The sequence below is a fragment of the Tripterygium wilfordii genome, chromosome 10, assembly GCF_013401445.1.
Source record: "Tripterygium wilfordii isolate XIE 37 chromosome 10, ASM1340144v1, whole genome shotgun sequence".
NCBI classification, from domain to species: Eukaryota; Viridiplantae; Streptophyta; class Magnoliopsida; order Celastrales; family Celastraceae; genus Tripterygium; species Tripterygium wilfordii.
In genome coordinates, this window is record NC_052241.1 from 6637115 (window position 1) to 6664940 (window position 27826).

Genomic DNA, 27826 nt, shown 5'->3' on the forward strand with positions numbered 1-27826 from the left:
CATATAGCATAATATACCCCAACATATATCATCAAATACTCAAATCGATAACATCAAATACTAGAATAGATAATATCATATACCCCAGCAGATAGCATAATATACCCCAACATATAACATCAAATACTCGAACATATAACATCAAATACTCGACCATATAGCATAATATACTCGAACAGATAGCATCAAATACTCGAACATATGGTATAGTTTACTCGAACATTACTACATTTTACTGGAACTGATAATTGTATGTGAGATAAATCAACTGAATATGTTGTGTCTAAGATTCAATGCAAGGTAAGAGTGTTCTAAACAAGCCTATATACAATGCGAATTTAATAAGCACTCATTTCGGGTTATAATGTTTATAGAGAGGAAGAATGCCGATAGAGATTATAATTGCTGATAAAGAGGAGAATGCCAACAATGCCCAAGCTATAATGAAAGGCAACTCGACCAAACCTCGTGAAGAAACATCTGCAAACTTGTTGCGGCAAAGATGACGGTGACAAATGTAAGGAATGGAGTTCGTGGTGTTGAATTTTTCTATCTTTGTGGTATGCGAGAAGGATATTTGAGTCAAAAAAAATGATAAAAATGTTATTTTTTCAGTTTTTAAAAAAGAGTGTTAGTTTTCTGAATTTGGTTTTAAAAAAAAATAAAAAAATAAAAACCCTTTAAACCCGGATAGGTGACTCACCATTGAACGAGTTCTCTCTTCAGAAACCATAGCGACTCGACTCCCATTCAAGCTTCAACAGAACCCGAGCATGAGAACCCTTCATCGCGTATTCTCGTCCGCCACAAAATTAACAGGGACTGAGGTATCTTGTAGACTCAACTCGGCAATCTACAATTCCTTGTTCCATTCGCCTACTCTTTCAAAACCCATCTCGACGAAGGCCCCCAAAAGCGGCGTCGATGAGTGGAACGATGCGTGGGAGACAGCTTGGCTCCCGGAGGACCTCAAGCCTAGTGTTCGAGCCCCGTGGGAGACTGACGTGAACTTTCCATCTGGAGAATCCGCTGCTGCGCTCTCATCTGAGGTCGACGCCGATACCAAGGCGTTTGTTGAGGACATGAACGAGAATTGGGATACCAGGCGAACTATGACGAAGAACAAACAACAGCCCGAGAAGGAAAAGAAGGGTATTGATAATGGGACGCTGTATAGCTTGGACAATATTAAGATGGATTATAGATTAAAGAAGCAGAGGATTCATGCGGGGTTGTGGGTGAAGGAGATTGAGAGGATGGAGGAGGCAAAATTTGAGAGTGGGGGAGATGATATTGAGAGATTGCTCGACAGTTGCTCCGAGTATGTTTGCTTCCCATCATTATTTGTGATTGATTTTGGTTTATGTAGTCTGTTTAGTTGGTTAGATTTGGTGCTACTTGATTTCATCTGAATGCTACTTTGAGTATTTTTTAATTGCCTGCTTTTGATAATGTCTGAATAAATGTGGAAAATTATTTGAGGAAAACTGTATGTGTTGTTAACATGTCAAAAGCTGTTCTGCCATTAGCTTAGAAAACAAAAATGGGAAAAGGAATCTGTTGGGGCATCGAGTAGGCAAACAGAAAACATAATTGCACCTTTCATTTCGCTTTTGATGATATCTATCTCATTTCATGGTAAATGCATGCGAGAATTTAAGTTGACACTGAGAAGTCATGTTTATAACATTTTGCAGTAATCTGTTTCTGGTTTCTCTTACGCTATGTTTGGTTAGTCGCGGGAAAGAGAATGGGAACGGGAACGGGAATGGGAACAGGAATGACAACGGGAATAGGTATACGAATTCCAATGATTCCGATGTTTGGTTGGTGAAGGAATTGTGGCAGGAACATTGAGGAATGAGAATGTGAATAACTGAGAAAAGACTATATTATCCCTTATAGCGTATTATACTTTAATGATAACTTTGTACTATATTTAGGAGGACAATACACTAATTTCATATTGGGCCCACAAAGGGGAGGACAGCATACAGTTATCTAATTGTTTTATATTTCATACATAATTAATTTTTTTAATTTTAAATATTATACCTCATTAAATGCCACTTTAGATCAAAATAAATAAAAACATCCTGCCACATTTTATCTCAAGCAAAGGTGTAAAATTGTAATTACACTACAAAACAAAAGCCCATTCCAGCCGGAATACAAAGTTCCTTAGCTAGAGGCCGGAACTTCAATTCCGGAAAGGAACGGAATTGGCCGTTCCATTCCAATGTAAAAACTATAACCAAACGCAAGAATTTGCTTTGGAACGGAATTGAGTGTTCCGGTTCCCGCCGGAATAGTGCAACCAAACATAGCATTAAGGTTCTTGCAATTTTTGTTAGGAGTTAGTTCCCACTGCCTCCCTCCAAATTCTTCCACAAATCAGTTCATTTGGAATTTGGTATATTGGGGATGATTAATTTTCTATTCATGCTATTATTTTGCAAGCCTTTGTTGCTAATTAGGTTTAGAGTCCATTCATTGTTAAATGTCCAAGCATCTGAACATTTCCAAGTACTAAAATTATTATGCCTTTTGATTTTATGATGCATCCATGATGTTAAGTGTTGCAATGCATTGAACACTAGCCATAAGTACAAATTCAGTTTTGACATATTTCATTTACCATGGTTTTACCCTTGATTTGATTTCTAGTAGGGAGAAGTTTTCTTGTATTTTTGTTCCTTTTCAAGGAGAAAGAGAAGGAAAATCTTTCCGGTCTACATCAAGGCAGTTCTTGAGAGGTGGTATGGATCTTTACCAGGACCTTAGAGTGTGGGAAAGATAGGGCCAGTGCCTCATGGCTATGAGCAATTTCCATACTTTGGGTTTTATCTACGCGGGTCTGGAGCTCATTTTTTCATAAAAGGTAAGTATTGGAGATGAAAGGGGGTTGAAGAGCCTTATTTCGAACATGGCCTTATACCAGGTGATTTCATTTGGTTTGGGATTGTAAGGGCCCTCACGGGATCCCGGAACCCTCATGTACACATGGTTAAGGACATCATATTTTTTTTTGAGGTTCACTAGCTCTAGGGCAATGATGGTTCTGACAGGCCAGAGATGACAAGAATTGGTCTTAGGAGGCTTGGCTCGATGATGAGTGATATATTGATTCGAGTTTTTGAAGTTTAACCTTTGAGAAAGAATAGGGGTAAATTTGATTTTTGGTACTAAGATTGATCTTAGCTATCAATAAAGAAGGTTAAATGTTATCTGGAACTTTGAAAGTTGATTACCAGCGTCACTAACCGATTTGTAATAGTCATGTGTACTTCTTTTAGGCCTAGGATCTAGGTTGGTGTTGAATTCTAAAACCTTCTTTTTTCTTTTATATTGAGTCTGGATAATCTTACTGGCTATTTATGACTTCTTTGAAAAACTAAAATTATATACTTCTTAGAAGGCAATATTTTTTTTCATGAGTTCAAAAAAAATAGTTTTTGCAATTTGTGTGTGTGCATGTGTTTCTTATTTTCTTTAGTTTTGTTTTTGTTCTCTCTTCTTGCGTGAAATGTAGATTTTTGCAGCCTTTTATTCATTATACTCTTCCTCTCTCCAGAATACTTTCGTCTGTTATCCTTTTCACAGGGAGTTTGTTGCAAACCAGTTAGTCAGTTACTCTCCATACAAGAAGTTGCACTGTATCTAATCATTGACTGCCTTGAATCTACTTCAATAGATTTTCCACTAATGGTTGCTTAAATGTCTCTCCCCTGTGATGTGCTTTGGAGAATTGAAGAAAGTTTGGAAATTTGCATTCTTCTAAAACAATAACTTCTGTGCACAAGGTTCCCGCAGTGGAGAGGCTGTAATAAAATTTATTGGTCCTGCAGACTTTTGTTAGTTAGTATTTGCATTTTTTACAGTATTTCTAGCATTATTATCTGTGAGACAAGTCTAGAAGGGGTTGTTTGCTAGGTTATAGGTGAATTTGCATGGTTTAACAGTTGAAAATTGCAGGATCTTTGACACATCCAATGATGATATGGACAAGGCAAAAGTCCCAAGCACTTCTGAGTTCAAAAACAAACCTGACGGATGGGAAACAACATCGAAGACACAAGACGGAAATGTATGGGATATGTCACAAAGAGAGGAAGACATTCTGCTCCAAGAATTTGATCGCCGAATTGCATATTCCAAATTTCAGGTGTGTATATCATCACACATGCTATCATATTTTTTATAGACTAGTTACATTGGTTTCATATTTTATTGTCAGGTTCATCATGGTTTTACGGTTTAATAGCAATCAGATAGTTAATTTTGAGCAGGAAGTAGGAAGAACCATAGAAGTTGTTTTGTTTGATGATAGACCACAGCAAATACCACACAAAAATAACGCAGCAAGTAACAGTGAGAAAGGGTGATAGCAACCAGAGATCTCTAGTTGTATTTGATTGAAAGGAAATAAAGAGAGCTGTCAAGGAATACAGGGATAAAACCTAAGTTTCGAGGAGTTAGGACCTCCAAAAGACAACATGTCTCCACTTAATTCCAGACTACTCACTACCACTACTGCTGCCAGACTATATACTCAGAGTTTGTTACAAAACAGAATATGCCAATAAAGGATTACAGGTGTCTTCATCAAGGCCCTACACTTGCTGTCCTCTGATGCCCTTGCCTTTTCGTTTATACCTGTGAATAATAAGCCTATCATTTGATTAATTGATTGTTGCCTGCATGAGGTAGAGCTTTCACACGTTTTGTGTTTTTTACTCTGAAGGGTGTGCATTAATTTCCATTATGAACCGTATTTTGTGCATGATGGCTCCAAAGATGAATGCTTGTATATGTTCCAATGTAGGATGTATTTGTCTGAATTAACCTTGAAGGACTAGATTCATAGGCTTATATATTCTTATTATTCTCTCTCTTTTGTCAACAATTTTTTCCTCACCTCCCTCTGCATATTTCTTTTATTTACTTGACTTCTTCTAAACTTGTTTTGCAGATTGCAAGTTTTATAAAGACTCATATATTTAGCCGGAGGAGACCAATTGATGGTTGGAAGTATATGATAGAGGAAATAGGGCCCAATGCCAGAAAAGGAAAGGGTGGTGTTTCAAGGTTACCAGCTCTATCTGATCCGGCAACTCAACCATTCAGGGAGGACAAGTCACCAAGTGACAGTAATCTCACACCTTTGAGAAGGAGATAATTATCTACATCTCTCTCATTTGTTTTTCAATTCCTGGAAGTAGACTATCCACATTATGTGGGAGTAATGTATGTGTACATTTTACTTGTTCCAATCCTGCCTACTGCAGGAGCCTTATGCATGAGTGTTGTTTAATTTTTTACATTATACAAGCCATGTTGGCTATCTGTTCAACCAATTCGAGGCTGCATGAGGAATTATGCGTGAGCAGGCAGAATATGTTTGTTTCTGGTGGCAAGGGTTATGGATAACATGGTTTAACTTTTGAGGCCCTCGCTCTCTCTCTCCTCTTCTTTCATGAAATGGTTGGTGCTTTATTTTCTAATTGAATTCTTGAGGTTTGTTACTGAAGAAATGGTTTAAGGGTGTAGACACAAAAAAATTTGCAGCCCAATTAAATAAAATAGTGGGCTCTAAATTAAAATAATTTATGAAGCCCAAAATATTGTTAAATGGATAAAATCTAAGATAAATACAAATCAAATCAAATTCAAATAAAATAAAATTAAAGGGATAATCATTGATTAAGTGATTTCTCTACAATACCCTTAATGTCAAGGGTTAAGGCCAAGGGTACATAAGTAAATTCCACTTCTCCCTTTGCCTATAAATACTAAGCTCATTTGGAAAAAAAAAAAGAGAAAGAAGAGGAGGAGTAGAGAGAAACTATCTAAAGACTCTCTCAAATTTCTTCTCTAAATCCGGAATTCTTAGAATTCCTTTAAGTCTCAAATCCAAGTCAAGTCCTGGAAGTGAAAAGTCCAAGTTCTTTAAATCTGGAATTCTCAGAATTCCTTCAAGTCTCAAGTCTAAGTCAAGTCCCGGAAGTGAAGTTCAAGTTCTCTAAATCCAGAATTCTTAGAATTCCATCAAGTCTCAAGTCCGATAATCAAATCCCAAATTCAAGTCCAACACTCAAATCCAACTGGATTTTATTACAAATTCGTAGAATTTGTTTGAAGCACTCAACTAAAAATCAGAAGATTTTGTATTCGTGTGGAATACGTCAAAAGGAGAGATCAAGTCCACTTTGATTTAAATATTTGTAATTTGTATCAAATTTTAAGTGTATTTTAATTTACACTGAGAAATTTGGTGTGTACAAATTTCTGGCACGCTCGGTGGGACACTCTTCTCCTCTTATCTTTCAGTTGAATTTATTAGATTCAATCTAAGTCAAAACTATGGAATCCACGATTCCTTCGAAGGAGATTGATGTCACTGATGACGTCTCTCACGCAACTCGTACGCGAGTTAAAGCCGGAGAATCACAATTGTTTTCTCCTCTTAAGAAATTCTCAAAAAAGGGTCAAAAGAAGTCTCATGTGAGTAAATCTATATCCAAATCCCTTCAAATCAAAGATGAAACAAAAGAGGCGGAATATGTATATTCTAGCTCCTCGGGTGATGAATCCGAGTCCAAACCTCATTCCGTGAAGTTGGCATCACGGAAGTGGTCTGATTACACCTCGTATTCGGAGTCTGAATCCGAATCCAAATCTCTCAAGTCAAAAGGAATGGAATATGTATATTCCAACCCCTCATATGAGGAATCCACATCACGGAAGTGGGATAATTACATCCCAACGTCGGAATCAGATATTCCTGTGCCGGTTATGATGACCGAGGCAACAAGTTCCGAAGATCAGGTGAAACAAATGAATGTCACCATTGATCAATTGACAAAGTCCTTAGAAGAGAAGGACAAACAAATTGCTGCACTCATAAACCGATTGGATTCCTTAGGACCAATCACGGAACCGAGCCGTGAAACCTTTGTTTCACGAGAAGGTAAAGCTCCAGAAAGTTCAAATTCTCTTAAAGCTCAACAAAAGCAAGAAGAGCAAGATCGCTTGACAGCACAAAATGCTCTCCGCGATTCGACCAACTTATCTGTTGCTTCACTCTCTGTGAATCAACTCCAAAACATGATCGTAGACACCATCCGAGCTCAGTATGGTGGAGCCCCACAATCATCTCTAGTGTATGCAAAGCCATATAGTCGCCGGATTGATGAAATCCGCATGCCATGGGGTTATCAACCCCCTAAGTTCCAACAATTTGATGGGAAGGGCAACCCAAAGCAACATGTTGCTCATTTCATCGAAACTTGCAATAATGCGGGTACATTTGGTGATTCCATGGTGAAACAATTCGTGCGTTCCCTAAAAGGAGCTGCATTTGAATGGTATACTGACCTTCCAGCTGGTTTTATTGAAGGTTGGGATCAACTTGAGCGTGAGTTTCTAACTCGCTTTTATAGCACCCGACGGACAGTTAGCCTCCCGGAACTCGCAAGAATGAGGCAGAATAAAGAAGAAGCTGTGGTCGAGTATATTGAACGTTGGAGGAACCTTGTCCTAAATTGCAAGGAACGTATAAGCGAAAGTTCCTCCATCGATATGTGTGTTCAAGGAATGCATTGGGGGTTACTTTACAATCTTCAAGCTAATATGCCACATTCCTTCGAGGAACTTGCAACCCGAGCTCATGACTTGGAAATCCAAATAGCAAGGCATGGAAGCCATTTGCCAAGTGACCCTCGAGAATTAAAGAAAGAAGTGAAAAAGGATTCAAAGCCTTCACGGACTAAAGAATCCATGGCTGTTACTACTGACCCAGTTAAGATTTCTACACAGAAATCTAAATCTAAATTCGAGTCCAAGACTCGTAAAGATCAAACTCAAGTCAAGGAGCGACCAACCTTGAAACAAATGCAAGAGAAGGAATACCCATTTGCGGATTCCGAAGTGTCTGGGATTCTAGACCAATTACTTGAACAGAAGCTCATAGAGCTTCCTACTTCAAAGCGGCCGGAAGAAATTGGCCAAACTGATAATCCTAAGTACTGCAAGTATCATCGGATCATTGGTCATCCGATTGAGAAATGTTTTGTCTTCAAAGACATAATCATGCGGTTGAATAGGGAAAACAAGATCGATCTCGATCTTACTGACAATGTTGAGGTCAATTGCGGAATGGTGGCTTTTGGGTCATTTGACCCCATTCCAATATCAATGGAAGCTCAAACGATGCCCTCGTCCATAACTAACGAGGAATCATCAAATATAGAACTGACTGCTGAGCTTCCTGAAGGAGCTGTAAGAGTCCAGTTCATTGTAGATGGAGAAGCCACCACTGTCTATGCATATCCCGGAATGCCGAGGCCACAAGCTCCAAATAGGCCAACGTTATATGAAATCATGACGGATGATCTGGATGTGTGGGATTCACCACCAGAAATGTATGATTCATCTTCTGAAAGTGAAGATGAAGGTTGGATAGAGGTGAAAAGTAAAAGACAATACTCTTCACCAATCCGGTCTCTTCCAAGTCCAATACCTATTCTCGGAAGGAGAGAAAATAAAAAATCTCGGTCTAAGAATCGATTAAGAAGAAATCGAAGAAAGACACATGTTGAGGTTGAGAATGAAAGCACTCATTCAACTCCCCGAAAGAAAGTAACTCTTAAGGAGTACTTTCCGAAAGATTACTTTCTAGATGAACATATGACATCATATGTGATCAGTGCAATAGACTCTAAAGAGTCACATGAAGAAAGAGATGGTTCTAAGATGGAAGCCTCAAGCATTGAGAAGAAAGGAGTTGTTATTTCACTCCAAGAAATTCCCTCTGACATGAACATCTCGGAAGTCCTTGAACTCCCAATAGATACTCGTTTGGCGCTAGTTCAAACACTGCTCAATCCGGAAGAATACAAAGGGAAAATATTTTCCCAAATAAGAAAAGTTAGTCCCGGTGATTGTATGGCAACAATTACCTTTACGGACGATGACTTACAGCTTGGGACGAGACTTCACAACAGGCCACTTTATGTTAGTGGAATTATTCGAGAACACAAAATATCTCGAATCCTCATTGACTGTGGATCTGCTGTAAATATTATGCCGATTCATACAATGAGAAAGATTGGAATCTCAGTGAATGAGCTTTCTAAAAGCAAACTCACAATCCAAGGTTTCAATCAAAAAGGACAACGTGCCATTGGCACAGTCCGGTTAAAGATTGAGATGGATGATTTGATATCATCAGCTTTATTTCATGTAATCGACTCCAAAACATCCTATGAATTACTTTTGGGACGTGTTTGGTTACATGAAAATGGAGTAATTCCTTCAACATGGCACCAATGCTTCAAGTACAGTCGAAATGGCAAGGAAAAATGCATTGTAGCCGAATCAAAGCCATTCGCAAGTGAAGAATCTCATTTTGCGGATGCAAAATTTTACCAAAAGGAAGATATGCCCCAAGAAGCCCTTCCAGTGTTGATTCCGGAATCAAAAAATGACGTAAAAGATGACTCAATTGAGGACATCTTATCAAGAACCTTTGTAAAGGAATCATCAAAAATTGAGTTGTCAAAGAGAGATGTTGACATTCTCAAGGAAGACCTAATCCTTCCGATTCCTTCTATTGGGAAAATTGTGGACTTAAATTCTATACAAGAAAATGCCGAGGAAGCTGAGCTTCCTAAAACTTTGGGAAACCACTCAAATGGGTGGTTTGATCCACGTGTAAAGAAGCTCATGGAGAACGCTGGATACGGAAAAGGGAAGCCATGCAAACTTGGCGACCTTGATTCCGTTCTGTCTAGTGGAAAAGCTCCGGTGATAAATAAACAAGGAATATCTATTCCACAACCAAAACACGGATTGGGACATGAATCTCGTGACTCACACCCTATCCGAATTAGAGCAAAGAAAGCATCGGCCAATCCAATCATGATACAGATTTTTGAGTATAATGATGACAAGCCCGTAGAGCCTCTTGCTCAAAGCCAAATACAAAAGCAAAATACTCGAATTTCAGTATTTGAACGGATTGGTGATAATCCGTCAACATCAAACCAAATGGAGTCTGTACAAAAAGTCTCTGTATTTTCTAGGCTTGGGCCAAAAGTCCAGAAAGAGGATCCGAAGAAACGAAGGAGACAAAGACGTCGTAGACGTAATGCTCTAGCTAAAGATAAAGGTAAAAACAAGGTGATTGTTTCTGTCAATCACATCACAATTGAGGAAGTGACTGAAAAAGAATTCAGTTCCGACTCATCTTCTGATGAAGAACCCATATCGGCACCATCTACCTTAGAAGATGGGGGGCAAGCTACGGTTGATGAACTCAAGGAGATCAATCTAGGAACTGAAGCTGATCCAAGGCCAACATTTGTAAGCGCACTTCTAAGTCCAGAAGAAGAAACAAAATACATCCAGCTTTTGCAAGAATATATGGATGTCTTTGCATGGACTTACAAAGAAATGCCAGGACTAGATCCAAAGATTGTTGTCCATCACTTGTCTATCAAACATGGAGTACGTCCCATAAAACAAGCTCAAAGACGATTCCGACCGGAATTAGTCCCGAAAATTGAAAATGAAGTCAATAAACTTATTGAAGCTGGATTCATTCGAGAAGTTAAATACCCGACATGGATTGCCAATATTGTCCCAGTGATGAAGAAAAATGGGCAATTACGGGTCTGTGTTGACTTCCGAGATTTAAATAAAGCATGTCCAAAGGATGATTTTCCATTGCCCATCACGGAGCTAATGGTTGATGCAACTACCGGACACGAAGTGTTATCCTTCATGGATGGTTCGTCTGGATACAATCAAATTCGGATGAACCCAAAGGATGAGGAATTCACTGCATTCCGTACTCCAAAAGGAATATATTGTTACAAAGTTATGCCTTTTGGATTGAAGAATGCCGGAGCCACATATCAACGTGCCATGCAGAAGATCTTTGATGATATATTGCATAAAAAGGTGGAATGTTATGTGGACGACTTAGTCGTAAAGACCAAAAACCGAAAAAATCATTTAGATGATTTACGGGTTATCTTTGAAAGACTTCGTCAATTTCAATTAAAGATGAATCCTCTCAAGTGCGCCTTTGGTGTCACTTCTGGAAAATTTCTTGGCTTCATCGTAAGGCATCGAGGTATTGAAATTGATCGAACAAAAATCGATGCCATTTTAAAAATGCCAGAACCGACTAACTTACACGAGCTAAAAAGCTTGCAAGGGAAGCTCGCGTATATTAGAAGGTTTATTTCAAACCTTGCTGGACGATGCCACCCATTCAATAAGTTGATGAAAAAAGACACTTCTTTTAAATGGGATGATACTTGTCGGAATGCCTTTAATAATATCAAAGAGTACCTCCTACATCCGCCTGTATTAAAGGCACCAATTCCAGGTAGACCATTAATCCTATACATTGCTGCCCAAGAGCGATCATTAGGAGCACTGCTTGGACAAGTGGATGACGAGGGGAAGGAAAGCGCATCATACTACGTGAGTCGTACGTTGGTAGGCGCGGAGCTAAATTATTCACCAATTGAAAAAGTGTGCCTAGCATTAGTCTTTGCAACAAAAAAGCTAAGACATTATATGCTTGCACATGTTATTCATTTGATCTCAAAGGCGGATCCACTTAAATTCATCATGTCAAGACCAGTCTTATCTGGAAGATTAGCAAAGTGGGCACTTCTTCTATCAGAGTTTGATATTACTTTTGTACCTCAAAAGGCTATAAAAGGACAAGCTTTAGCGGATTTCCTAGCGGACCATCCGATTCCAGCAGAGTGGGAGCTTCCAGAAGAATTCCCGGATGAAGAAGTCTTTTTCACTGATGTAATACCATCATGGAAATTATTCTTTGATGGTGCTGCACGAAAATATGGTGCAGGAGCTGGGGTAGTTTTTGTTACCCCTCAAAATGAAGTCATGCCTTTCTCCTTCACATTGATGGAGATGTGTTCCAACAATGTGGCGGAATACCAAGCCTTGATAATTGGCTTGGAAATGGCTTTAGAGATGCAGCTCGGACAACTCGAAATTTTCGGAGATTCTAAGTTGGTTATTAATCAACTTTTATTAAAATATGAAGTCCGGAAGATCAATTTAATTCCTTACCAGAAGCATGCGGCAAAGCTCTTGGAAAAATTTGACATGGTTAATATTATTCATGTCCCAAGGAATGAAAATCGACAAGCAGATGCATTGGCTAACTTAGCTATTGTATTGGCTAACTCCGATAAAGATATCGCGATTATGTCCATTTCTCAAAAATGGGTAATTCCATCATGGACACCTGAAGATGAAACAGAAGTTCATAATATCTCAGTTGATACAACTGAAAATGAGGATTGGAGGCAACCAATCATTGACTTTCTTAAATATGGAAAGGTACCAAGTGATCATCGCCATAAAACGGAAATTCGGCGACGTGCCTCTAGATTCATATACTACAAAGATACGCTTTATCGGCGTTCTTTTGATGGTGTATTTCTTCGATGCCTAAGCAAAGAAGAAGCGAATCAAGTATTGGAAGAAGCTCATTCCGGGATATGTGGTGCTCATCAGTCCGGACCAAAACTTCACTTTCGGATAAAAAGGATGGGATATTATTGGTCAACCATGGTGAAAGATTCCATGGAATATGCTAAAAGATGTGAAGCTTGTCAAGTTCATGCGAACTTTATACACCAACCACCGGAACCCTTACATCCGACTGTTGCTTCATGGCCTTTTGATGCCTGGGGTTTGGATGTTGTAGGACCCATAACTCCAAAATCGTCTGCTGGCCATTTGTATATCTTGGCAGCTACAGATTATTTCTCAAGATGGGCGGAAGCACTTCCATTAAAAGAAGTTAAAAAAGAGACCGTTGTCAATTTCATCCAAGGTCAAATCATTTATAGATATGGAGTTCCCCGATATATCATTACTGATAATGGGAAACCATTCTATAACAATCTAATGGACAAACTTTGTCAAAAGTTTCATTTTGTCCAACACAATTCCTCCATGTACAACGCAGCAGCAAATGGACTTGCAGAAGCCTTTAACAAAACTCTCTGCACTTTGCTAAAGAAAGTTGTCTCCAAGTCAAAGAGGGATTGGCATGAAAGGGTAGGAGAAGCTTTGTGGGCCTACCGAATAACTTATCAAACACCAACACAAGCCACACCATATTCTTTGGTTTATGGCGTTGAAGCAGTAATACCACTGGAATGTCAAATTCCGTCTCTCAGGATTGCTATCCAAGAAGGCCTTACTACAGAGCAAAATGCTCAATTAAGGTTGGAAGAACTTGAGTCCTTAGACGAAAGAAGATTGGAAGCTCAAAAGCGACTGGAATGCTATCAAGCTCGTATGTCCAGAGCTTTCAATAAAAAAGTACGTCCTCGATCATTTCAAATAGGAGACTTGGTCTTAGCTATAAGGAGGCCGATTGTGATCACTCGATGGACTGGGGGCAAATTCCTACGCAAATGGGATGGACCATATGTAGTCACGGAAGCCTACACAAATGGTGCTTATAAAATTATCGACAAGGACGGTCTACGGATCGGACCTATCAATGGAAAATTCTTGAAGCGTTTTTACGCTTAGAATCAAATTGTAATACTCCTTGCCCATATGAGTATAAACTATGAATGACATCAAAAAAAAAAAAAAAAACTCGCTAGATTGAAAACCCGAAAGGGCGGTCTAGGCAAAAATAAGAGTTAAAAAAAAAAAATTTCCTTGGAACTACGTTTGACTTGATCTCCTCAAAAGGAGTACGTAGGCAGCTTGGGAAATTCCAAGTTCAGTCAAATCAAATAAAAAAAAAAGACTTTGTCTTTTAGTTCAAATCCAAATAAAAATAGAAGACTTTGTCTTTTATTTTCAAGTTCAGTCAAATTCAAAGAAAAAAATTTTCTTTGTATTGTCATTTCGAAAAGACAAAATCAAAGCATGTAAGATGTACATTCATGTTATGATTTAAGGTTCCTTTCTTTAATGAGAATACCTTTGATGCTTATATGTGCATACTTGATGGTGCGCCAAGTTATAGCATTAAAAAAGGAGCAAATGAATTCATTGATATGAATGTTCATTACATAAAAAATAAAAAATAAAAAAAAAACTAATCGAAATGACAAAGAATAAATAAATAGAGAAGTCTAATTCTTCTTGATCCAATTCGCTAGCCCACGGAATCCATCTTCCAAAGTTGCCTTCCGTTTAGCAATCGACTTAGTTGTAGTGGCATCCTTAACTTGGAGCTTCTCTAGCTTTGAATGTGATTCCTTCAATTGATTAAGGTCATCACTTTCTTTCTTCATTTTCTCATCAAAGGAGTCAAGTTGGGATGACAAAACATTATCTCGCTTCTCTAGACGAGAAATTTCAAGTCTAACTTCCTTTTGTTCTGCTTCTATCTTGCAACGTTCCTTGGTCAAGTCTGGAACAATAAGCATACGAGCAGAAATAAGATCTTCCAAAGAAGCCAACTGCTTTTGCTTTTCTTCTAAAGATGGAAAACGCATGGTGTCATTCTCCTCGTGAAGGAAGTCATCAATGTCATTCAAGTATTCAACCACCTTTGCCATTAAAGGAGAAATATCAATGTGAAAAAATTGACTACAGAAGTCTTTATAACAAGATGACTTCCGAGTCCACCATCCTCTCAAGTCGGATAGGCCTCCATGCAATGCCTTGGTAAATTCCTTCTCAAGATATGCCGTCATTGCTTCACGGAGCATCTCTTCATGCTCATTTAAAAGATTTGGTGACTTATCTTCAGGATTCGCTGATGCGGATAAAACAACAGTCAATTGTTGGGATTTGGTGCTGGAAACTTTCTGACCCAATGTCCCTGAAGTAGCCCCATCATCTGTCAAGTTTAGGCTTCTATTCTCTAAAGAATGTGTGGATGGAATAATACCTTCTCCAACACTATCGGGAAGTTCACCTAATAGACAATCATTTGGGCTACCTTCATCAGCAAAGCCCTCAAGGGCACCAATCATCTCACTCATAGGAATTTTATCGAAAGCTACCCAAAAAAAAAAAAAAAAAAAAAAAGTTTATTATCAATAAATGGGCAAATAATAGATAACAAGACAGAGAAAAATAAAGGAATACCTTTATTCCAAGAACATGGAGAGAGATTCATATCACTCTTTGCTTCCGCAGGAATGTCCTTGGTATTAGTTTTGAGATCAATTTGTTTTCCGGAACGTAAACGAGTAGATCTCCTAACCAGTGGTATATCGTCAGAATCAAAGTTAGATTCAAAATCAGTATGTGCTCCTTCAGGTGCAACTGCAACAATTGCAGACTTTACCTTTGGCACTATTTCATCAACTGAAGTTTTCTTTGTCTTGGCCTTTGAAGGTCCAGCTTTAGATTTCTTTAAAGCACGTTCCTCTGGAACGTCTAAATCCACAATGAGAGGTTTCTCTTTCGGTGGCAATGGGATGGAGTCATCTTCTCCAGCTTTTCTTTTCCTCCGAGAAAGTGTAGATGCAATATTCTCAACAAGTTTAAAATCAGCACGTTCACTACTCTCCAAAACAGTAGTAGAAACGTTAAGCAATATGGGAGCCACCGTGGTGTCCCACCAATTCTCATACTTTCGATCAATTTGATCGCACATATTAGTACAAGGCCCCGGAATATGAAATTTTGCCTTACTCCCTACTCTTGTTAGAGATAACCAACAACTGTAAAGAGTACTTGGATTCAATTCAAAAGAATGTATATTCGGAGACCCAGGATTGATTTGTTTGAATCCATGCTGTCTTGAAAACCGGTGTGGACTATACGCTTCCAAAGTGTATGACGACCCCCGACGACATGGTAAATAGCCAGGTCGAATACTCATCATAAATTCTTGAATCTCTTCGGACAAGTCTCCAACATCTGTTTGGTCACCAACTTGTTTCGGAGGATGACTCACGACCCACTTAAAGTTTTTTGAGTCCATGTTTCCACGAAGAAGTTTCCGACAGTCTATCATGTTAGGCTCCCAAAATTGATAGACATTTAAAATTCCAGAATATCTCCTAAGTGTAGGACGCCCAAAAGATGTGTCAATGATATCAAATATACCACGAGGGAAATGCAATGCTACCCAGCCATAAAGAAAGTGCCCTGGAAATGATTGAGTAATTCTTCCAAGATCCTTTCTTTCAGAAGAAAAGGTCTGTGTAAGACCTTTATAAATACTTGCTAAAATAGGTGGAACCAGACTATATCTTACACCTGCAGCCATCCGGGAAGCAACTTTAAAAGTTGCGGGTCTTAAGTGGTCATCGCCTGATGGAAGGACAAATCTACAAAGCCAAATAGAGAGATATGCAGCTATCTCCAACTCATCAATCTTGGTGGTAGATAATTCAAGATCTAACGCCTGTAAACATTTTAGATCTCTGATGTCTTCAGAAGACACACTTTGGTTGGGAATGACTATGGGTCTCCACACTTTTGTTGTTGTTCCACTTTTTAGAAATTCATACTTTCCCAAGTTTGATAATTTCTTATATTTCGAGTCTCCTCGAGGATTGGGTTTCCGAGAAACCCCATTAAGCCAAAAATTGAGCCAATCTGCATGCTTGATTCGATCAATAACCTTTTCTCCGGCTATATGTTGAAAAGCCTTAAAGAGATGAAGACAAGAATCTGGAAGAGATTTTCCATCAGTGAGTTCCCTAAAACTCGGAATAACCTCTTCATAATAATCACCAAGTATAGACAATCCGGAAATATCTCGCATTTCCCAAAGAGAAATGCCAATTTCTCCATGCCTCGTCACAAAGGTACTGGTTTCAGGACACCATACCTCACATAAAGCCCGATATGCTGAAGGGGGACGATGATATTCCATCGTTGCTGCTTGGACTGCTAATGATAAATCTTCCAAGCCTCTATCCTTAAGGAGTCCAGCAACCCGTCTGGACCACTCCCAAAAGCCATTTAGATATGAAATCTCTCCTCTGGGATTCAAAGATGTCCCCCATCTAATAAATTTGTTCCCAATATTCTCGGCAATCAAAGGTCGTGGGATGAAGTCATCCTCATTATGATGTGGTGCAATACACAAGTAAGGTAGGCCAAGACGACGGGCATCCGTGGATGCCAATTCCTTGGATCTGCTAATTAAAGACATATCCAAACCTTGAAATCGATTGACACCGGGGATAGCAAAACGGCCAGTCATTGCACTATTGACGTGAAATTTAAGATGACCCTGCATGCCTGTAGAAGAGTGAAGTCCAACAAAAGCCATCGGAAAACGAATTGTTTTCCCTTTAAATTTGGGATTACTAGATTCTGTAATCCATTGTGGATTCGAGTTTGAGCTACTCTCAGAATCCGTCTTCGGGGCTGAACACGGTTTGCGGGAGGCCATATCTAAATTAAAAAAATAAAAAAATAAAAAATCAGCTTCCGAAAGAAGGAAAAAATAAATAAATTTCAGCTGCCGAAGAAAGAATACATATGCACATGTGTGTATATGTATATGTATAGTTATGGCGTAGGCGCCATGCAACATCACAGCCATGAAAGTCAAGGTTGGTTGCTTTAAAAACAAAACATATATATATATCATATATATATGTATGAGATGAAAATTTCTAAAAATAATCACGGCTGGGTGATGAAAAAAAAAAAACTAAAGTTGTCTCACCTTTTATGCGTGATGTTGAAAGAGTGAGTATACAAACTCTATAGCACATGTTGGCTTTATATAAGTCTAACTCTCCTATATCAAGTGAGATTAGTTATAAGTTATCAAATACAAATCAAATTGTGATTATATAAAGCATATTTTATTAGATAATTCAAGACTTAAATTATCTAGTCTTTGATAACTTAAGTCTTGAGGGGGCATTTGTAGACACAAAAAAATTTGCAGCCCAATTAAATAAAATAGTGGGCTCTAAATTAAAATAATTTATGAAGCCCAAAATATTGTTAAATGGATAAAATCTAAGATAAATACAAATCAAATCAAATTCAAATAAAATAAAATTAAAGGGATAATCATTGATTAAGTGATTTCTCTACAATACCCTTAATGTCAAGGGTTAAGGCCAAGGGTACATAAGTAAATTCCACTTCTCCCTTTGCCTATAAATACCAAGCTCATTTGGAAAAAAAAAAAAGAGAAAGAAGAGGAGGAGTAGAGAGAAACTATCTAAAGACTCTCTCAAATTTCTTCTCTAAATCCGGAATTCTTAGAATTCCTTTAAGTCTCAAATCCAAGTCAAGTCCTGGAAGTGAAAAGTCCAAGTTCTTTAAATCTGGAATTCTCAGAATTCCTTCAAGTCTCAAGTCTAAGTCAAGTCCCGGAAGTGAAGTTCAAGTTCTCTAAATCCAGAATTCTTAGAATTCCATCAAGTCTCAAGTCCGATAATCAAATCCCAAATTCAAGTCCAACACTCAAATCCAACTGGATTTTATTACAAATTCGTAGAATTTGTTTGAAGCACTCAACTAAAAATCAGAAGATTTTGTATTCGTGTGGAATACGTCAAAAGGAGAGATCAAGTCCACTTTGATTTAAATATTTGTAATTTGTATCAAATTTTAAGTGTATTTTAATTTACACTGAGGAATTTGGTGTGTACAAAGGGTTTGCTAGTTTTGCTCTCCCATTAGGATTCAAATCTTCATTAGGGTAAGTCCACATACAAATTCTTCGTGGTTTTGCTTGGCACGCGTGGTTTGTGTTTACTGTGATGGCTTTATTGAATGTTCATTCGAAAAGTAGTGGTTGCGGGTTCAATGTGGATGACGAAAGAACAATGAGAAAGTATGGATATTAAATTTTATTTTTTTTGAAATTGAGAGGGGGATTTGAACCCTAGTCATCCTTATTATTTTAACTAGTGGTTCGAGTCTTTGGATACTAATTTTAACCAAAAGGATGTGATAATAATGGAACATAAAAAGTTGAAGTTACTGAGATTGAAGAACTAATGAATTGTATATGTTGGTTTCACCCTCTCTCTCCTCTGCTCGCTTTTATTTAGCAGGATAACATGGCTTATGGAAGTTGATATAGAAAAGATAAAGTTTATTTACTCCATGGGCGAAGCTACTTTATGGTGAGGGGGTCAGCAGTATCACAAACCTTAAAAGTTTTAAAATGTCTCAGTTTCTGTAGTTAAAAACAATCTCACAAAATATACACAGAAATTAACAATATAACCCTAAAATTTATTGGCAAAAGGATATTTTTCGACCCTCAACTATGGGGTGACTTTCATTTTTGTCCCTAAGTTTTTTTTCTCCCATTTGCGTCCCTCAACTATTGAAAAATATCATTTTCGTCCTTTCAAGTGAGATTGAAGCTGGGAAAAACTTGATCTGACGAACAATATGATGCCACGTAGGATTTTTCGATAGCTGGATTTATTCGAGGGACAAACATGGTACTTTCCCATAGTTGGGGGACGAAAAAGGGAAAAAAAAAGCTAAGGGAGGAAAATGAAACCCGACCAATAGTTAAGGGATGAAAAGTACTCTTTTGCCAAAATTTATTCTAAGAGAACACATTGAAATTCGTAAAATGCCTTGTATTACCAACATCTCTGCTTTATTACTTTGAATTGCTCAATATTTTTTTAAGTAGCGGGTGTTACAAGCATTGAGGGTCAGTTTGGCAAAGCTTATTTTCTGTCAATTCTCCGTTTGACCAAGCTTATTTGCTGTCAAAATAAATTAGTTTATAAGTTGTTAAAAAAAAGGCTAGCTTATATACTATGAAATAAACTGTCAGGTGTTTAACAGATTTTATAGCTAACGCAACTTATTAGTTGTCAAATAAGTTGTTAGTTGTTTGTTGAAGCTTGTAAGCTTGCGCTAGCTAATTCTTAGATTAGGGTTTAAGTATCAATAAATACATGAAATGATTAATACATTTAACCAAAAACTCATGTTCTAGATAACCTAATCGAAGTTCTGGTCCACATGTGATGAATAGTCAGCAAACAAGTTCGTCGCAAAGTAGTATAGTTCATTAGATATTGCATGATCTTTGCTCATTTCCTTTAAGATGTCCATGGCAACTATAGTTGCCATCTTGTCCTTTGAAGTAGCCGATGGTGGTGTTGCCTTAACAGCAATGCGTGTCTTAACTGCAGTAACTAGCCTCATTATTGCTTCATGTTCTTCAACTCTTTTGGGTTATAGGACTGAGTTTGACCAGACCCGGTAGATTTTTAGAGATGAAAACCCGGTCCGGTAACCCTGTCAAGGGGAACCGGGTATTCTGGAAGACCCAAAAATCCTTAACATGGCTAACATAGTCACAAAAACTCTCTCATACTTGTCTCTCTCTCATCCTTACATTCTCTCTGTTGGCTCTTCCTCTCTTTTCTCCTCTAACCGGCCACCATCATCATCATTTCTTCCCTTTCTCTCTCTCCACGCTTCTCTCTCTACCTAACCAACATCTTTTCTTAAGCTTTCTCTTCATTGCAATCTCTGTACAATCGAGGGTTGCTGAAGGACAGAGGAGAATAGCTAATAACTGGTGAATTTTTCACTTGAATTTCTAGACATTTAGAGACAGAAGAATTTGAAAGCAGTGAGCAGAGAATGAATCAATGGCAATAGTATTTCATCAATAAGTTGAGTATTACAGAGGAGGAGTGGAGCATTATATATGGTCTGCTCCTACTCTCTGTCAACGGTAACAAAACAGAGAACTATACATGGATGTGAAAGGAGGAGGAAGAAATCGAGATACAACGGTCATAAGTTGAAGCAATGAAACGACATCGTAAAAGAGAAGAATAAGAAGACGACTTGATACGTTGCCGTCTTTGGGTGCAAACAAATACAAAGTAAAAACGCAGTCGTTCCAATTATCTTCAACAGACAATCGAAGGAGTACAAACACCAAAGGAGATTCTCAATCGATGGAGATCAAAGGAAGAAGCTAAAATTACAGCCGAAGGAGATTCTCATAGAAGACCAATCAAAGGAGAGGTGGCTGAAATTGCAGCGGCAACGAAGGTTTGGCGATGGAGAAGACAAAGACGAAAATCCTTACGAATGTTGTAAAATCTAAACGACAAAAAGAATATATTCAATCATGTGGCATTGTATTAATAGAATCTGGTAGAACCTAATGAGAAAAAGTTAAGGGTTAAAATATTATCTATGTACTTAGACAATCACATTTTTCTCAATTATATTCTTAAACTATTTAATTTCTTCATTCTATCCTTAAAATATTGTTTTATACATTATTGTTGTCCTAAATCAACTTTTCGGTGTTTGACACTGAAGAAAATGCTGAGTTGGCATCTAAATCCCGACGAAAGGTACACATAGCTTAATGACATGTAAAAACAATAAAATTAAATCCACCTTGGAAATAAATTCAAAAAATAAAAATGAAAATAAAAAATCCTTATCAAATCACATGACCAGATCTGTATTCTTAAAAAAAAATCAAGAACCAATTAAAAAATCAGTTCTTATCAATTCCACATCAACGGATTTGTGTTCTTATCAAATTGATGAGCGCCACCTATTTGTTCTTATCAGATGCTTCTTCAAGCTGAAAGATTCATTCAAATCGGTCAGACCATGGTATCTCATAAAGACGAAGATTGGAGTCAAAGCATCAAAATCAGAACCAGATACCAAACCGTGACAAATGGGCATGTTTCCATCTTTCTCACATGTAACGTAAAAGTTCCAATTAAGAGGATAGTTTTTAGTCCCTGAAGCACCGAATATTTCTTGACCCCAGCTAGCCACTCAAAATCGGGCGAGAAAAATGAAACGAAAGTGGAGTTGAAGAACCCAGAAATTCGGGATCTCGGTTTTAGCTTTTCGATTCTCGGTATTTTGTGAGCCTAGATATAGAAGAACCCAGGGCACTTCCTTTCAAATTGCTTCGGTGGCAGACCCATGGGTTAGGGATTTCTTGGTTCCTCTGTTTCAGGTTCTTGGTTTGATTTCTGAGTTTGTTCTTGATGGAAGTGGGGTTTGGTTTAATTTCGGAGTTTGTTCTTGGTGGAATTTGGGTTTTTTTACCCTAAACCCTAAACTATATCATTGATTTGTTTAGATTGCATTGCAATTTATTTTTTAAAATTTCATGTGTATAAAAAATGAATTTAAAAAATATTATTTTGCCATATCATCAAGCTATGTAAAATGTTTGTCAGAGTTTAGTTGCCACCTCAACATTTTTGCTGGAGTCACCATTGAAAAGTTTATTCGTGAGAGTTTGAGGATAGAATGAAGAAATTAAATAGTTTAAGAATATAATCGAGAAAATTGTGATAGTCTAAGGACATCAATAATATTTTAGCCAAAAGTTAAGAGTATGTGTTAATAATATTATTCGGTTACAAATTTAAATCTTGTGGTATTGCATTGAATGATAGAATATGACAGAACCTGAATGACAAAAAGAGTATGTTAATAATACTATTCCATTTACCAATTTAAATAATTGTTATAATTCAACATCACCAAATTATGGTGCTTTGAAAATTCCTCCTTTTTAAAATTTTTGTTTTCCTTCTTTAATACACCTTGTCGTATGCTAATCTGGTTTATCGGAACTAATGAGATGCTGCAAACTAAAAGGTAGTTAATATTAATTCATGATTGGTTGGGTTTGAAAATATATAGAGAAATTATTTAGTGGTATGTTACTCCATGATATACACTAATATGGTGCACTAGAACCAATGAGACTGTACAAAATTATCGACGGACAATGCACTGTTGCCGGAGGTTAGTGACGGGCACGTGGAGATGGAAAGCATGATAGAGAAACTGAGAAAATCGTTATGAGAGACAATTAATAAACAAATTACGAAATTAAAAATTATTTATATATAATAAAATTTTAAAAATATTAGAAGGCCCTGGGTTGGTGGGGCCCTGGTCGGGGTCAGGTTGTGCCAACCAGGCCCGATTCTGGACCCTATACACATATAAATACTCTTATTTTCTAGCCAAAATTACAAAGTGAAACCTTATCAACTATGAATTTGGTTTTTGTTTTCATCATATATATATATAGATATATATACACACACAAATATGTATTACAATTTATTTATTTTTTCATAATATATGTAGGTATATATAGTATATTTGGACGGGCACCAAGGAAATAAGACGTTGGATGAAAAAATAGAGATGCATCTCTAGCTCGTATCTTTCATCTGTGAAAGAGGCAAGAAGTGAAGTTAAAGATTCTCTTATATACAGCTACAAACACAGTGTCAATGGTTTCGCAGCATCTCTCACTCAAGATGAAGCTTCCAAACTTTCTAGTAAGAAAAATAACACATGGATTTTGAATTTCAATCTTTCTATATATATCCCAAGATTACAAAAATCACTATTGCTAATTTGTTTTATAGAATTGGAAGATGTGATATCTGTAGATGAAAGCAACCCAACTGAATAATACTCTTTAGATACTACAAGGTCATGGGAATTTTTGGGATTAGGAGGACTAATAGACGAGAGGGAACATACTTGGAATCAATTTAGTATCGGACAAGAAATGCTCCGCAAAGCTGGATATGGCAAGAATATTATTGTTGGAGTCATGGATACAGGTGATAATACCCTTCTTATGTTTATTTCTTATTTTTATTTTTTACATGTAATTCCATTTCGCATCCAAGCAAGCAATTCATGCAGAGGATTTTTTAATGCTTGAGAAAAAAACTGAAGAGAAAGGTGGAACATAACAATAAAAGCGCAGGGGAAGGGGAAGGGGAAGGGGAAGGGGAAGGGAGAGGGTTGGAGTCAAAGTAGATGCGCTTTCTTATATCTCTTATGTTTATGTTGGGCCATCAAACTCATGATTGAATAAGGTGCTTCAACGTGGATCCTTTTAGCATAACATTTTATCATTGTCTTTGTTTTTTCCGGATGAATTGGTAAAACAAAACAAAAACTATTTAATTAGTTGGAGACAGTGGGATAGAGAGTTTAACTTTTACAGCTTTTAATACAAAAGTCATTGTTTTTTCCGGATGCTGCGTCAAAACATCTCTCTTCTTGCATTTTTAAGATTCCTTCGGCTCAAGGGCATTTGGGCGGGAAACTAATACTCAATTATGATTTAATTATTGTTGGAAATTGGGTTTTAAATATGGGTTATTGAGCAATTGTCTCCAAGACAATTGTTGGTAACCTACATCAGTTACAAAGATGTAACTGACATTGTTCTCTCTTTTAGGGTGCATTTGGTAGAGGGGTAATGGGATGTAATGGTTACAAAGGTAGTTAAATTTTGAGTTTACTTGTGTTTGTTACGTCAGTATAATTTTTACTCCTGTAATAAATTTTAGTAATTTAGTTTATTTTTTATACATAAAGTTTAATGGTAGGGGACCTGGGTAATAAAAAGTAATAATAAGTTTTACTCTAATCTATTACCCCCTTAATTAAATCCCGAAAAAACTCCTCACACAATACTTCTTCTGTGCGTACCGTCTCTCTCATTGCAAATTGACGATTTATGCTCGTCTCGTCTCTTTCGACGATATGTGCTTGTCTCTCTCGTTGCAACCTAGAAGCTCAATCGACGATTTGAGCTCGTATCCCTCATCGCAGGCGCCCTCTTCTCTCTTTGTATTCCCAAATCTCTCCCTCGAAGCTTCTTGGTATGGCCTGAATCTGGCTATATAATTGCACTGTTATGGCTACTTTCAAGTATTTTGATCTACTTGCAAGTATTTTATTGGCTATGTTCAATTATATATGTAGGTAATTTTCTGGGTATATGATTCTATGCTTATTGTTTCCATGCTTAACATGTTCTCTGCTGGGTATATGTTTCTGGGTACATACAAACCGATTTAAATGGATTTTTTGGGTATATGTTATGGCTACTTTCAAGTATTTTGATCTACTTGCAAGTATTTTATTGGCTATGTTCAATTATATATGTAGGTAATTTTATAGGTACATGATTCTATGCTTACTGTTTCCATGCTTAACATGTTCTCTGCTGGGTATATGTTTCTGGGTATATACAAACCGATTTAAATGGATTATCAGATTCGTAGATTTATAGTTTTTGGCGATCAGCCTAGAAATCAGTATGCCTTTTGCTTGGTTTATCTATGACGTATTTGATTTTCATCAATTAGAGTTCATACAGTCTGTGAATTCTTATTCAGGGAAGGATACAGATGGATTACAAGATTTCTTGCCTTCAATTGTTATGCTTTGCTGCTTTTCCCAGGTGTTGTTCAAGGTAAAAAATCTACAATATATTTTCCATGCTAATCCCCATTTTATTGCTCTCATGTAATTATAACCCATATCACTGGTTTTGTCTGGCATTTTTACCTTTCACAATATTAGAGAACTGACATTTTTTTGGATTTCGCTATAAAAATCTGGTTTTGATGGAACTTAACTAGTCCATTTTTCCTTTGCAGTTGGATATAACTATTTCTTCTCTACTCAGATTCGTAGAGGTATAGTTTTTGGCGATCAGCCTAGAAATTGGTATGCCTTTCGCTTGGTTTATCTCTTACGTATTTGATTTTCGTCAATAAGAGTTCATACAGTCTGTGAATTCTTACTACCATAAGTGATTTGGCATGACAGGCTACGTTACTTCCTTTGTGTAGACTTGATTTGTATCTACCAAAAAATAGCAATGGGCCAAAACCTGTTATTGCATTTGTAACAGGTGGAGCCTGGATTATTGAGCGAGTAATCCATGCTTCTTGATATTTCCTACTTTATTTTTCATCAGATATACTTGATCAAATAACAGTTTGTGTATATGGTTATATGGCGGTCCTGGACATTTTATATGATGGTTCTAGAGATGTGAATCTCTTATGGCAGGAAAAATGGTCTATTAGTTAGATGATCAAGCTGATAATGATCTGATTATTTTATTCGTTCTATCATAACATTATTAGGAGTGTAGAATCATTCCCAAATTAACAGAGAAAAGGTTGGTACATGTTCTTAGCAGCTATTGTTGCACTTGCATCTTTATAGAGTTTTATCTAGCATATAAGAGTTTAGGGGAAAAATGCATGTTTATAGAGTTTTATAGCTATTGCTATACTGTTTGGTTGTGTCTCTCTTGTTGTGTTGTTGTTGTTGCTATAATAATCTATTTATTCTTTTGTCGTCAAAGCATGGCCACCGAGAGTGCGGATAAAGGATCAAAGAAAAGATGGAATTCAGAAGATGACCAATGTTTGACTAATGCATTAATCACCATGCATCGAGAAAACAAGTTCAAAGGGGAAGGCGGGTTCAAGAATGGGTATGTAGCTTACTTGCTACAAGAGATGAGGAAGAAAATTCCTAGCATCGATGTTACAGAAAAGAACATTGATTCTAGACTAGGCTACTTAAAAAGACAATTTAGTGCTATACATGAAATCAAAGAAAAGGGAAGTGGCTTTGGGTGGGATGATGAAAAGAAGATGGTGACCGGTGATAAGACTGTTTTTGATGAATGGGTCAAGGTACTTCCTTTATTAATTTTTGTCTTGATTCCTTTAATTTGCTTTGCTTTGTCTTCCTTGGCACTCTATACTTGATGTTTGATTCACAGGTGATGGATGATTTATGGGTCAGGTGCGGAATCTAACATCAATTTTTAGCACTAGCACATAGCTTCATATGAAAATCAAACATGAGATTACTAACCTATTTGTTGCTGCCCATTTACCAAAATCATATATAGTTCTTTTCTTTGTCCCCTGTTTGTCTATGCAAGAGACAATAAGTAGGGAATTGTTTAGAATAATGCTGACTTTTGTTCTTTGTAGAGTCATCCTTTTGCGAAGGGGTTGTATATGAAACCATGACCTTTGTATGATAAGTTTGAGGAGATTTTTGCCAAAGATAGGGCTATAGGGGCTAATGCAACCACTGCTGCTGATCCTGTTTCTCAATCTATTGCTACACCCAATGAAGAAGTTCCTGCAACCACTGCAACTTCTAGTTCAACAAGAAAACCAGCTTACAAGAGAAAGTTAGAAGAGATAGAAAGTTCACAAGCTGAACTTTCTAGCAAGGTGGAGGCGGCATTTGCTATTGGGAATGAGCAGCTCTCTCAAATTCTAGCTGCCATTACTATTGGTTCAAAACCTATAGATAGGGCACAATTGAAATATGATATTGGGCAATTACAAGGTCTACAGACATTGCAAGTGGTGCAGGCAATGAAGAAGATGACTCTTGAAGATATTGAAAACTTCTATGCTATGGATTCTGTGGAGGAGAAAATCAGATGGTGCTCGGTTTGATTTAGTGATTCTCTGGAGGAAAAAACTTATGTGCTACATTTAATTTGCTTAAATTTGGATGTTTGAAAAAACTTAGATGCTATGCTTGGTTTGCTTGAATTTGGATATTGGAAAAACTTATTGTGCTATGTTTTATATACTTGAATTTGGATATTGGATAATTACCAATGATGAATTTGGATATTAGAAAAAACTTGTGTTACGTCTTTGTCATGGATTTGAATGTTATCAAATTATTTTGTTGAAATTGTTAACAATTGTTGTTGTTGTTATATATATATAGTATGTGTCTGCCTCTGTGTGTATATATATATATATGCATATGTATCTATATTTTTTGAATTTTGATACATGATAGTTGTAATAGTAAAAAAAAATAACATGATCTGACTTTTTTTCTAGTTTGGTTCATTACAATAATAACAAACAAAGGTAATGGTATTACACCAGTAACATATAGCAGTAACAAACAAGAGTAATGAATGTTTGAGTAAATTTTATCCTTCTTTACCAAACAATGGTAATAATTATTCTCCATAATTATTATTACCCTTGTA

General features: G+C 37.1%; 3 protein-coding genes across 4 annotated transcripts; 2 read left to right on the forward strand and 1 right to left on the reverse strand.

Moving 5' to 3' along the window:
* The first annotated feature begins 685 nt into the window (after positions 1 to 685).
* On the forward strand, positions 686 to 5447 carry LOC120007511 (protein GAMETE CELL DEFECTIVE 1, mitochondrial). 2 transcript variants are annotated; one of them, XR_005470179.1, is made up of 4 exons: positions 686 to 1321; positions 3976 to 4165; positions 4238 to 4596; positions 4973 to 5108. XR_005470179.1 is itself a non-coding variant. In XM_038857778.1 (3 exons), exons 1-3 carry the CDS (start codon positions 774 to 776, stop codon positions 5177 to 5179), a joined length of 945 nt encoding a protein of 314 aa, XP_038713706.1. In that variant the 5' UTR covers positions 689 to 773; the 3' UTR covers positions 5180 to 5447. The 2 variants fall into 2 exon arrangements, 1 of the variants encoding a protein (XP_038713706.1); XM_038857778.1 differs by lacking the exon at positions 4238 to 4596 and having other exon boundaries at positions 689 to 1321; positions 4973 to 5447.
* Positions 5448 to 6363: 916 nt separating this feature from the next.
* Positions 6364 to 13599, forward strand: LOC120007304. The gene is made up of 2 exons (XM_038857505.1): positions 6364 to 12855; positions 12985 to 13599. Exons 1-2 carry the CDS (start codon positions 6364 to 6366, stop codon positions 13597 to 13599), a joined length of 7107 nt encoding a protein of 2368 aa, XP_038713433.1.
* Positions 13600 to 15031: 1432 nt separating this feature from the next.
* Positions 15032 to 17738, reverse strand: LOC120007305. The gene is made up of 2 exons (XM_038857506.1): positions 17669 to 17738; positions 15032 to 17391 (listed from the first exon to the last, which is right to left on the reverse strand). The coding sequence occupies exons 1-2, from the start codon at positions 17715 to 17717 to the stop codon at positions 15032 to 15034; spliced, it is 2409 nt and encodes an 802-aa protein (XP_038713434.1). The 5' UTR covers positions 17718 to 17738.
* Between the last annotated feature and the right edge of the window lie 10088 nt (positions 17739 to 27826).

Bases quoted from the DNA above. Each gene is read 5' to 3' on its own strand.
- LOC120007305 (XM_038857506.1), bottom strand. From the start codon at position 17,717: ATGTGCTATAGAGTTTGTATACTCACTCTTTCAACATCACGCATAAAA. The intron at 17,392-17,668 runs GTGAGACAACTT...TTTTTAATTTAG, and splicing joins TTCAACATCACGCATAAAAG to ATATGGCCTCCCGCAAACCG.
- LOC120007511 (XM_038857778.1), top strand. From the start codon at position 774: ATGAGAACCCTTCATCGCGTATTCTCGTCCGCCACAAAATTAACAGGG. The intron at 1,322-3,975 runs GTATGTTTGCTT...TGAAAATTGCAG, and splicing joins TTGCTCGACAGTTGCTCCGA to GATCTTTGACACATCCAATG. The intron at 4,166-4,972 runs GTGTGTATATCA...CTTGTTTTGCAG, and splicing joins TTGCATATTCCAAATTTCAG to ATTGCAAGTTTTATAAAGAC.
- LOC120007304 (XM_038857505.1), top strand. From the start codon at position 6,364: ATGGAATCCACGATTCCTTCGAAGGAGATTGATGTCACTGATGACGTC. The intron at 12,856-12,984 runs GTTAAAAAAGAG...CTTTGTCAAAAG, and splicing joins AAGCACTTCCATTAAAAGAA to TTTCATTTTGTCCAACACAA.